The 13,215-nt window shown below is 42.6% G+C and overlaps 1 protein-coding gene across 1 annotated transcript in view; it reads right to left on the bottom strand.

Moving 5' to 3' along the window:
• The window catches only part of dock11 (dedicator of cytokinesis 11), a 305,664-nt gene that overhangs the window by 196,451 nt on the left and 95,998 nt on the right, over nucleotides 1-13,215 (bottom strand). The window contains exons 10-11 of the mRNA XM_060832572.1: nucleotides 11,272-11,355; nucleotides 9,653-9,793 (exon numbers count right to left, since the gene is read on the bottom strand). Coding sequence (XP_060688555.1) covers nucleotides 9,653-9,793; nucleotides 11,272-11,355 — 225 coding nt within the window. The remainder of the gene's footprint in view (nucleotides 1-9,652; nucleotides 9,794-11,271; nucleotides 11,356-13,215) is intronic.

A 13,215-nucleotide genomic window follows, 5' to 3' on the forward strand; every position in this document is an offset into this window, starting at 1 on the left:
TGAGCTTAAAACTGAATGCATAAACCCTCAACCTCTGATCGCAGAGGTGAGACTGTTGCCACTGAAGGACGGGTGTGTGAACAACATGGCAGAGATATTACTTACTTTCCAGGAAACACAAAACATGTCAAAAACAAAGTAGGGAACAAAGGGCCAAGTAAGAATGAGCTGACAATGTAAGCAAAGAAAATTTCCTGGAGAAATTAATGGAACTAAAAGCAGACAATTCCCAATGGCCTGCACCCCAGGATTTTCAAAGCGGAAAGTCCGAAATTAGTGGAACCATTTCCAGAATTCCCTGAAAATTTGAATAATATCAATGGATTGGAAGCCAAAAATCATAAGCCCAGTGTATGAGAAAGGAACCAAAAAGATAACAGTGAAGGTAACCTCATTTTGAGGAGGGGGGGCGGGGGGGAGAGGGTGTCAGGAAAATACCACAGTTTAGAATCGAAGCCTTAGTAACAGGGCGTCTGGAAACTGGTAAAACAGTTCAGCAGAGTTGGAAAGCCCTTTTTTAAAAAAAAACTGTGCTTTTTAAAAATCATTAAATAAGAAATAAATGCTTTTAAAATGGAGAGGATTGCTGCATGCTTTGAAAAGCATTGTTTAGATAGCAGCTTCACCAAGAAATGGTAATTGAAGTCTTGTTTGCAGACAACCTGGAGCTGAGGGGTTGTATTTGGTTGGAGCTTTTACTTTTGATTCATTCAGAAGTTGTGGGCAACACTGGCTGGCCAGCCTTGATTGCCAGCTTCTAGTTGCTTTTGAGAAAGTAGTGGTGAGCTGCCGTCTTGAACCTCTCCTGTGGGTTGACCCACAAGGCCCATTATGGAGGGAATTTCAGGATTTTGACCCAGGAATAGTGAAGAAATGATGATATACATCCAAGTCAGGATGGTGAATAACTTGGAAGGGAACTTGCAGCTGGTGGTGTTCCCATGAGTCTGTTGCCCTTGTCCCTGTCGTGGGTTTGGAAGGTGCTGTCTAAGGATCTTTGGTGAATTCCTGCAGTGCATCTTATAGATGATACACACTGCTGCTACTAAGCAATGGTGATGGAGTGAGTGGACACTTGTGGATATGGGGCCAATCAAATGGGCTGCTTTGTCCTGGATGGTGTTAAGCATCTGAGCATTGTTGGAGCTGCACCCATCCAGGCAAGTGTGGAGTATTCCATCACACTCCTGACTTGGATGAAAACAAGAAACCGATTGCTTTTGCGGACTAGAGATCGGTTATCAATGACAAAGATCTTCTGCCTGCTAACAACTGTGTGATTGGTTGCCAAGTGTCTGAATAGCTTTGCGACTATGAGCAAGATACAGAGGAGCTATTCAGGCCAGGAGCAAGCCAATAGGTCTCTTCTAGTTCTCTGCAATGAAAATCACCTTAAGCCTGAAGAAATCAGCTTACCTTTCTTTCATCAGTTGCTGTAAGCTGGGGCTTTTAATTGAGAATTCAGAATGAACTAGCCACCCTGTGGCTCTTGCAAGCATTTGGGAAATGAAGACTGAGAAGCAGCCTTCTCTTAAACAAGACCATAACATCTACCCATGATTAATCTGAGTAAGAGACACACCAGGACAAATAGCCTCTTCTGCACTATAACAGCTCCGGGCTTCTGGTTCTGTGAATGTCAAAGGGAGATATTAAGATTTTCATTTGGCAGAGGTGATCATTGTCTGTCACTCAAGTGGCATGATTATTCTTTGTCAGCCCAAGCATGGATATTGTCAAGGTTTAGGAAATCGATTGCTTCAGTATCTGAAGAGTCATGAATGGTGCTAAACATTGTGCAATCATTGGTGAACATCCCCACTTCTGACCTTATGTTGGAGGGAAGGTCATTCATGAGGCAGCTGAAGACGGTTGGGCTTAGGACACTGCCATGAGGAACACCTGCAGAGGCATCCTGGAGTTGAGATGACTGACCTCCAACAACCATGACCATCTTCCTCTATGCTAAGTCTGACTGCAATTAGCAGAGAGTTTGACCAGATTTCCATAGATTACAGTTTTGCACGGGCTCCTTGATGCCACATTTGATCAAATGTAGCTTTGACGTCAAGGGCGGTCACTCCCACCCCACCTCTGGAATTCAGCTTTTTTTGTCCACGGCTGAACCAAGGCTGTCAGGAGCTGAGTGGACCTGGCAGAACCTAAACTGAGCATCATTGCTGAATAAGTGCTGCTTGATAGCACAGTTCATGCTTGAGAGTAGACTGATGGGGTGGTGATTGGGCATATTGGATTTGTCCTGACTTTTAGGTACATGATATGCCTGACTGCATTTCCACACTATCAGGTAGATGCCAGTGTTGTAACTGTACTGGAAGAGCTTGGCTGAGAGAGCACAAGTCTTCAGTACCACTGTCTGAATGTTGCCAAGGCCCATAGCCTCTGCAGTATCCAGTGTCTCCACATGTTTCTCAAGATTACATGGAGTGAACAGAATTGGCTGAAGACTGCTATTTGTGAAATTGAGAACCTCAGGAGGACACCAAGGTGGATCAGCAATTTTTCACAGATGTCAGAATAAGATTGCAAAGCTTCAGCCTTATCTTTTGCATTGGTGTGGTGGGTTCTTCCATCATTGAGGATAGGGATATTTGTGGATTCTCTTCTTCCACTGAGTTGTTTAATTGACCACCACTACTCAATGTGACAGCACTGCTGGGCCTAGATCTGATCCGTTGGTTGAGGGACAGAAATAAAGAAAATAGGTGGAATAGGCCCTTCGAGCCTACCCCACTATTCAATTTGGTCATGGCTGATTTCGCAATCTCAGGATCCCACTCCCACTTTCTCTCCATACCCCTTGATCCCTTTAAACACAAAGGCCTTCCAGCTCCCTCTTGAATATATCTGATGAACTGGCCCCAACAGTTTTCTGTGGTAGAGAATTCCAGAGGTTCACAACTCTCTGAGTCAAGAAAGGTTTCCTTATCTTAATGCTGAATGGCTTACCCTTATTCTTAGATTGTGACCCCGACTTCTGGACTTCCCCCACATGAGGGACATTCTTCCCACATCCAGTCCAATCAGCATTTTATACGTTTCTATGAGACTCCCCTTCATTCTTCTAACTCCCAGTGAGTACAGGCCCTGTCGATCCAGTTGTTCCTCATACGTCAGTCCTGCCATCCCGAGAATCAGTCTGGTGAACCTTTGCTGGGCTCCATCAATAGTGAGAATGTCCTTCCTCAGTGTAAGGAGACAAAAACTGCTCACAATACTCAAGGTGTGGCCTCAGCAAGGCCCTGTATAACTGCAGCAAGACATCCTTACACCTATATTCAAATTCTCTCGCTATGAAGGCCAGCATGCCATTAGCTTTCCTCACCGCCTGCTGTACCTGCATGTCAAATTTCAGCAACTAATCCACCACAACACCCAGGTCTTGTTGCACTTCGCCTTTTCCTAAACTGCCACCATTCAGATAATAACCTGCTTTCTTGTTTATCCACATTATATTGTGTTTGCCAAGTATTTGCCCACTCAGCCAGCCTATCCCAGTCACCCTACAGCCCCTTAGCATCCTCCTCACAGCACACACCTGAGTGTCATCTGCACATTTGGAGAGATGGCATTCAATTCCTTCATCCAAATCACTAATGTATATTGTGAACAGCTGGGCCCCAGCACGGAGCCCTGAGGCACTCCACTCATCACTGCCTGTCACTCTGAAAAGGACCCATTTATTCCAACTCTCTGCTTTCTGTTGCCAACCAATTTTCTATCCATGTCAATTCATTACATCCGATGCCTTGAGCTTTAATTTTTCTTACTAATCCCTTAGTAAAAGATTGCTTTGCCTCATCTGTTACTCACTTCTTTGACAAGTAAGTAGCTCTGCGTTGTAGTTTAACTGGGTATTATGGAGGAGTGGGGAATATATGCGGCCAGGAGATTGCAAATTGTGAATACAATTCTGCTGCAGATGGCCCACAGTACATCGTGGATACTCAGATCTGTGTTACTAAATCTGTTTGAAGTCTGCCTCATTTAGCACAGAGGTCAAGTGCTACATGACATTCTGGAGGATGTTCTCAGTGTGAAGACAGGATATGGTCTCCAGGAGGGTTGTGCAGTGGTCAATCATACCAGTGGGTCCAGATTGGCTCTTGCTGATTAGAGTGTCATGGAGTCATACAGCATGGAAACAGACCCTTCATACCAACTCACCTGTGGCGACCAGACAGTCCAATCTGAGCTAGTCTCATTTGCCAGCATTTGGTCCATATCTCTAACCCTTTCCTAATCTCATACCCACCCAGATGCCTTTTAAATGCTGTAATTGTACCAGCCTCCACCACTTCATCTGGCAGCTCATTCCATACACACACCACCCTCTGCGTGAAAAAGTTGTTCTTCAGGTCCTTTTTAAAATGTTTCCCCTTTCACCTTAAACCCATGCCCTTTAGTTTGAACCCCCCACCACCCTGGGGAAAAGACCTTGGCTAGTCACCCTATCTATGCTCATGATTTTATAAACATCGACAAGGCCACCCCTCAGCTTCCAACGCTCAAGCAGAAAGCCTAGCCTATTTAGCCTCTTCCTACTTCTCAAACCATCTAGTCCTATCAACATCCCTGTAAATTAAATTAAGTCAATTAAATATCTAGGAAGTGGAGATACTGTTATACTGCAGGAAATACAGGCAGGTGATTTGTGCATAGCAAGATTTAAGAAGAACAATCAATTAATGACCAATCAATCCACTTTGCTGTTAGTAAATGAGGAATACAAGTTGGTAAGTTGTGTTTTTGAAACAGGGCCACAGAATCTTTTGTATCTACCTGAGAGGACAGGTGAGATCCTGGCCTATCCTTTCACTGAAAGGATCAGCCCCTCCAGCCTATCTATAATTCAATTGGATCGCACCATCTTTCCCCCTTTTTGGTTCCAAATCAATTTTGAAATGGATTCTTGAACTCATTTTCACAGCTTTGTGGGTAAATGGGGTCCACATTTGTGAAATATTTCGAGATTTCTCTGGAATGTCCCAGCTTCTTGTTTTTAGTCTTCAGCAAGAGGAGAAAGGGTAATTAGAGATAACCTATCAAATGCCTTAACCATCTTGAATACCTTATCTATATCAGGCTTTAATCTTCAGCACTGGAGGGAAAACAAGTCCTGCCTCCAGAACTTGTTCTCATCAAAAGGACACAAATTCTTTTACTGTTTTAACCTCCATTAGTCACAATCAGTCAGAAGACACTTGAAAACAATTACAATTTAACCTCTCTGTCACCAGCCATTTGTAACTCTCCAAGCGATTGCAAGATAATCTGGTGCCTCTGAATAAGGATTAAAGAATGACCAAGATAAAACTTTCAATTCTTTAAATTCTTTAATGAATGCCACCGTTATAGAGCACTCATTCTACTTATAGTTGTTTGTCTTGGCATAATCTTCCAACCAATGATTGAGGCTTAAAAGCTTTGTGTACACAGACTAACAAGACCAAATTTTCGGTACCCCAGATCGGCTGTAATCTGATGTAAAGTCTAAGGGTATGTGCTGGGACCCTGGGTAGGTCCTGAGAAATTAACCACTGTAGGAATATCACACAATGTTTAACCACAGATGTACAATTCTCTTACTCACTAAAACATTGCAAGACAAGGATTTAGGGCAATTCTGACATACTTAGCTGAATTGTTACTGAAGAAGCGTTAAAACAGATTAAAACCTAGCCAGCCCCCTGAGTAACTTCACAGTTGAACTCCTAACCACTTGTACTGAGGGCCCAATTCTGTCCTCAATAGTGCCACCACCCTGTTAAGCCCTCAACTACATCCCCTCTCAACATCCTATCCAACCTGACTACCCCTCCTAATGTGCCATCCACGCACCCATACCTGAAGAAACACTTCTAGCTTGCTCCCCATGAGTAGACTTCAGTTGCCCTCAACTCACCTATCCACCTCATCCACTCTACCTACCTGTCACCTTAACCAGCTACCTCTTCACTCATCCATCTACCCACCCATTTTCAAAACAGTCACACGGCCATTTACATTTGGAAGGCTAATGGGATACTCTCCTTTATGACAAGAGGAATTAAACAAACAATAAGGAATTACATTAGAATATCCAAGGCTTTGTTAAATTACATCTTGAAAACAGTGTGTAATTTTAGTCTCTGTATTTATGGAAGAATCAAAATACTTCCATAAGTATTTTGGAGGTGTTTCATTCAGAGGTTGACTGAACTGAGACTGGAAGAGACTGGGCTGTCTGATAAGAAAAGCCAACCAGGCCTTTTTCCCCACTGGAGTTTAGGATACTACGAGAAAACTTGAATGATGTGTATAGGCAGTCCCCATGTGGTGAACAGGTTCTGTTCCAGAGTCGGGAAACAGACCCTTCGGTCCAACCAGTCTACACCAACCATGTTCCCAAACTAAACTAGCTCCACCTTCCTGCCTTTTGCTCATAGCCTTCCAAACCCATCCTGTTCATGCACCTACCCAAATATCTTTTTAACGTTGTATCTGTACCTGTGTCCACTGCTTTCTTTGCAGTTCATTCCACAAATGAACCATTCTCTGTGTAAAACAGTTGTCCCTTATATCCTTTTGTAATTCTTTCCCCCTCACCTCTAAGATATGCCCCTTACGTTTTGAACTCCACACCATAGGGAAAAGATCCATGTACGTTTTGAACTCCACACCATAGGGAAAAGATCCATGTCACTCATCTTATCTATGCCCCTTATGATTTTATAAACTTCAGTAAGATCATCCCTCAACTTCCTATGGTCTAGTGGGAAAAGTCCCCACATTTCCTGTCCGTTTGCAAGTTGATTTGTATGCATGTCGGAACACAATGCAGGACAATGTAAAATCGCCACTTGTAATGGGGAGGTGTTGGCCTAGTGGTATTATCACTGCACTGTTAATCCAAAGACCCAGATAACGGTCTGGGGAACCGGTTTGAATCCCGCCACGGCAGATGATAAATAAACATCTGGAATTAAGCCACTAACGATGACCATGAATCCATTGTCGATTGTCAAAAAGACCCATCTGATTCATTAATGTCCTTTAGGAAAGGAAACTGCCATCCTTACCTGGTCTGGCCTACATGTGACTCCGGCTCCACGGCAATGCAAGTGACTCTTAACTGCCCTTGGGCAATTAGGGATGGGCAATAAATGCTGCCTAGCCAGCGATGCCCTCATCCCATGAATGAATTTTTAAAAAGTACAGGCAATGTTTGTATGTCAGAACTTTAAAATTTCATGTTCATAAGTCCCTTAAAAGCATGCATTTTTAAGTATGAGTGTCAGATGCTTGGTAATTGGAGATTCCCTGTGGAAGATCCTAAACAATCTTAACATGATGGACGTGATGGGTGTGTCCAAAATTATGGGCACTGTTTTAAAATTAGCGGGTTTTAGCGGACAGGAGGTGGGGGTCATTGAATATTTTTAAGACAGGGATGGCTAGATTTATGTTAGGTAGGACCTCAAGGGTTAGTGGAGATAGATGGGTGTGTGGAATTTGGAATGCAATAAGATCAGCCATGAATGGCAGAATAGGCTTAAGGGGCTGAAGGGCCTACTCCTGTTCCTATTTCTTTTGTTCATATTACATGCTGTAAGAAGATGGGGAGTCCAATCATACCTCAATTTGTGTACCTGCAGTGGATCTCTCTGTGGAACTCAGCGCTCCATTTTTCTGGAATAGCTGAATTTGGAAAGTCCCATTCAGTAATGCACAGTAGCATGGAGTCAGGGGCATGTTCAGGTGGACCTCATTCAGGTCATTCAGACCTGACCCATCAAATTATGGTCAAGCACTGCTAAAATAGTGATCAGAATGGCTGGATTATTTTTGTAAAATCAGAGGAACATGGTCAATGAAGTCTTGTTAACATGAACAAGAATGCAAGACACCGAGGAGGTCATTCAGTCTCTCCAGCCTGTTCTATCACTCTATTTGATTAAGCTTTGATTGCTCGGGGTGATGCCAATCATTTGGAGCTCTAGTGTGAGACAGAGGCACAGCTGAGGCAGATCCCTCGACATAGTTCGGCAATTATTCTGCAAATAGGGCAGGGTGGCACATGCAATTAGGTTTTGAATGAGCTACTGGCTCAAGATTTCCTCTCCTCCTGGTTTCTCCCTGCCTCTGATACACAATGACTTTCATAGGAACCTATGCTGGTTCTGAATTGGTTTGCACCAGAGGCTCAAACGCAACCTCAAACCCATCAGACGGACATCAGTAGAGTGTCCTGGTAGAGCTTCCTTTCCGTGCCATGAGAATGCACCCTAGACTAAAGCACTCCAGAGGATATTCTGTTAAATGAGTGAGTGGCAGATATTCTGGCTTCTGAACAGCCTGAACCAGTTGTCACTGCCTCAGTGGATACTTAGTGCAAGCTTGGGAAAGCACCCAGTAACTTTCCTCCGAACAGCTCTACCAAACAATTAATTACATCAGGGCATGAACTTTGACCCCATTGGTCGTACTTGCAAGTGAGTTTAAAGGCTGCAGATCTAGAAGCTAGAGTCCATGATCTAAGGTGATACAGAAGTGCACTGTTGATAAAGTACCAAATTATTTCAATGGACCACTCCAAAGAACATGACAATAATTAGAGTCCCTGCATGGTGGCCTGGTGAAAAGTCACCCCTCAACCAATACCAACTCTGACGGTCCCAGGACACTGGTAAGGCTGCTGTGACAAGCTGATATGGGATAATTTGTTCAGTGAGAGAGGCAGAGTACAAAAGCATTAAGCTAAAGTTTTATAACTCACAAGTGAGGCCATTGCAGCAGTTCTGTCTCGAATGCTGGACACTTTAGGAATGAAGGCAAGACATTTGGGAGAGTACAGATCATACATATTCGAATCATGTCAGAGATACTGAACTCAGAGACCAGGACAGTGGAAGCAGATATTCTGTGAACAGAGAAGCTAAAGGGGAGATTAAACAGAACTTTGGAAAATGACAAGGAGCTTTGATTATAATGAAATAAAGAGAAACTGGTAAGAAGGTCAATAGCCAGAGAACACAGACTGTAGAACCAGAAGGAAGATAAGGAAATCTTTGTTTAAAAGTAAAATGCCCCGTAGCCAGTGAATTACTTTTGAGTTATGGTTGGCAAAGCACTGCCCAAAAGGGCAGTGGTAGCAAATTCAGCAACAAGATTTGAAAAGGCATCGCACACACAGGAAAACAAACTGATTTGTTAGGCTATTGGGAAAGAGCGTGCTGGGAGGGATTAATTGGGCTGCTCTGTCAAGAAAATGTTATAGACTGAACGGCCTCCATGACTTTGACAACGAGAAACAAATGACGACTCTTTGTGGGATCTTGCTGTGCAAACTGCCTCTCCTTTTTTATCTACATAACGAGAGGTAGCTGCTCAAAAGTAATTCACTGGCTTTGAGACATTTTGTCACATGATAATAAGCTGTGATTCAAAAGAAAGCTCTTTTGTCAATTTATGCCAAGTATTTAAATAGCAGCAATTTCTATCGTTGCAAACTCACACCACTCTTTAAACTGTGCTCCACAGTATGGAAACATATGTTCGATATTTCTTGCAGAGGATCCCATATCAAAAGGCACACTAACAACAGAAACAGATCTGTCCAAACCTGAGAAATGCTTTCAATGCGACTCACATTTGTCGGTGTGCCATCTGCCTGCTCATTCACACAGCCTTGAAGAGCAAAAGTCAAGTCGTGGCATTTTAACAAAAAGCGCTTGCCAAACTTCTCCTCAAAGGGCCTCACATCTGGCTCAATGCCTGAAAAATCCAGTTTCTTTAAAAAAAAGACAAAAAAGGTAGCAAACATTCGTAGAGAAATAACAATCAAGTCCACACAATTTATTTAGTGTTAATCTCCTTTTACTCTTTATGATCCTTTCCTTCAAGGTAACGCAGGTGCCTTGTCAGTGCCCTTCCTACACTTCCATTCAGATTGATTTGGGATATGTTGTGACAGACATCTTTTTGATCTTTGCTTTGCCTTGTTTTGGACAGTAAGGCCTCCTGTTGTCATGAACAGACTAGTTAACCAGTTGGCTTATGTCTGAAACGTCGATTCTCCCACCCCTCGGATGCAGCCTGACCAGCTGAGCTTTTCCAGCACCATACTCTCAAGTCTGATCTCCAGCATCTACAGTTCTCACTTTCTCCAAGTTAACCAGTCAAAGCTGTTCCCTCATCTCCACTGCCCAGCTAGAGAGCTCTGTAGAAAGGGATTGGTGGCAGGGGCTTCACACTGTTAGGTATGAAGAAACTCATTGAATGATACACATCTCAGGCATCTCTGGTCCTTTCTCCTCCAGACATAAATATTCAGTCTTACTTTGATGGTTAATTTAGACTCATCATGGACCCCACATGCTCTGGCTTAAATAATTTTTAAAAAACACAGGGGATTATAAATACTTCCTGACTATTATCAAATTCCTATGGGGCAATGGCTGTAAAATACACTCAATTTTTGACTGATCACAGGACTTCTGATTTTCTCAATAAATGATTTTACACATGAATAATCAATTTTATGCTTTTCAGTGTTCATCATTTACCATTTGGATCTAAACTGAAAAACGGGACAAATGAAGGAGAATGGAAAACATTGGGAAGTAAATAAACTGAATCAACTCAATCTATAAGAGGTAGCTTTCCTGAAGATCTAACTGTATGTACAATGTTAAAATATAATAGTTTACAACTCATTCTCCTAATAAGTGTAACAAATTGTGTTGCAGCTCATAATTCCCAAATACTTCCACACACTCATGTTTGGTCATAAATATACAAAGCATATCTATTCAGATCTGAATCCATTAATTTTTGTTTTGTAAAACTGTACTGTGGAAATAAAATTAACTCTCTGCCAGGAAACAAGAAATACCATTTACCAAAAATAGATCTCTAGCTGATTTTCTATTTCCTTGCATGTTCAGGGCAAAGCTGTTCAGAGTCACTCTCTAAGCAATGTTAGTAAGTTTTTTGGGCTTGAGTTGCTAACTTGATCTAATCTTGCATTGTAAAGAGGTGGATAAATCAATTGAGTCATCATTTCTATCCCTCCTTAGAGTGTTTAAACTTAAACAATAAATGCTAGAGAATTCTTTGCTATAATTATCAAACCATTTCTGGTTAACGCTGAGATAAACACTGCATTCAATAAGCCCAGGAAAAAAAGACTGAACATGTAATGTACTTCAGTAAATTGAAACCCTAGATTTTACAAAGCATTGGGAATCTATAATCCATCAATTCTACCTGTGCATCCGGGTCCATTGCAAACAGTTTACATCGGCCTTCGCTTCTGCTTAGCTTGTTAAGGTAATCCGTTTCTCGGGCATACTAGAAACATACAACATGGAACACAGTTTACCTCATTTCAAAACCATTGTCAAGAGACAGCACTGGGAATAATCGATAATTCCCAATTGAGACAAAGTTAAGACAAGAGGAAATTTATAAATAGAACCATCACTGTGTTCACAACTGGAGTGAACTGTTCTGGTCCAAGATTGCTGCATCTTTGGTGATGGTCCTCACTGTCCACTGGAGTAGTTGATTAGAGGGTGGCATCTGTTATTCCCTTGTTCAAGAGAGGGAATACGGATAATTCTGGGAATTACAGACCAGTCAGTCTTATGTCGATGGTCGGCAAATTATTGGAGAGGATTCTGACAGACAGGATTTCTGGTTATTTGGAACAGCATAGTTTGATTAGAGATAGTCGGCATGGCTTTGAAAGGGGCAGGTCATGCCTCACAAGCCTTATTGAATTCTTTGAGGTTGTGACAAAACACATTGATGAAGGTAGAGCAGTGGTGTCCCTGGATTTTAGCAAGGCATTTGCCCAGGTTTCCCTTGGTAGGCTCATTCAGAAAGTAAGGAGGCATGGGATACAGGGAAATTTGGCTGTCTGGATACAGAATTGGCTGGTCCATAGAAGACAGAGGGTGATAGTAGGTGGAAAGTATTCAGCCTGGAACTTGGTGACCAGTGGTGTTCTGCAGGGATCAGTTCTGGGACCTCTGCTCTTTGTGATTTTTATAAATGACTCGGATGAGGAAGTTGAAGGATGGGTTAGTAAATTTGCCGATAACACGATGTTGGTGGAGTTGTGGATAGTGTGGAGGGCTGTTGTAGGTTGCAATGGGACATTGAGAGGATGCAGAGCTGGGCTAAGTGGCAGATGGAGTTCAACCTGGAAAAGTGTGAAGAAATTAATTTTGGCAGATCAAATTTGAATGCAGATCACAGAGTTAAAGGCAGGATTTTTAGCAATGTGGAAGAAGAGGGATCTTGGGGTCCATGTCCATAGATCCCTCAAAGTTGCCACCCAAGTTGATAGCATTGTTAAGAAGGTGTATGGTGTGTTGGCTTTCATTCGCAGGGGGATTGGGTTTAAAAGCCCCGAGGTTATGCTGCAGCTCTATAAAGCCCTGGTTAGACCACACTTAGAATACAGTGTTCAGTTCTAGTCGCCTCATTCTAGGAAGGATGTGGAAGCTTTAGAGAGGGTGCAGAGGAAATTTACCAGGATGCTGCCTGGACTGGAGGGTCTGTCTTATGAAGAAAGGTTGAGGGAGCTCGGGCTTTTCTCATTGGAGCAAAGAAGGAGGATGAGAGGTAACTTGATAGAGATGTACAAGATGTTGAGAGGTAATAGAGTGGATAGCCAGAGACTTTTTCCCAGGGTGGAAATGGCTATCACAAAGGGGCCATAATTTTAAGGTGATTGGAGGAAGGTTTAGGGGAGATGTCAGAGGTAGGTTCTTTACACAGAGAATGGTGGGTGTGTGGAATGTATTGTCAGCAGTGGTAATAGAGTCAGAGATATTAGGAACATTTAAGCAACTCTTGGAAAGACACATGGATGATAGTCAAATGAAGGGTATGTAGGTTAGTTTGATTTTAGAGTAGGATAAAAGGTTGACACAACATCGAGGGGTGAAGAGCCTGTACTGTGCTGTACAGTTCTATGTTCTATGTTCTATGTTCTGTTATTTCTGGAAAGATACACCGGTGTTGTAGGCAAGTTCACTAGGTTAATCCCTGGTACGGAGAGATTGCTTTATAAGGAGAGATTGAATCGGTTGGGATTGTACTCACTGGAGTGTAGATCAATGACAGCAAACTTTACTGAAATCTATAAGGGGCTATAAGATGTGGGGAGGTTGCTTTCCCTTTTGTGGGAGAGTTTAGGAC

This window comes from Hemiscyllium ocellatum, chromosome 11 (genome assembly GCF_020745735.1).
Source record: "Hemiscyllium ocellatum isolate sHemOce1 chromosome 11, sHemOce1.pat.X.cur, whole genome shotgun sequence".
NCBI classification, from domain to species: Eukaryota; Metazoa; Chordata; class Chondrichthyes; order Orectolobiformes; family Hemiscylliidae; genus Hemiscyllium; species Hemiscyllium ocellatum.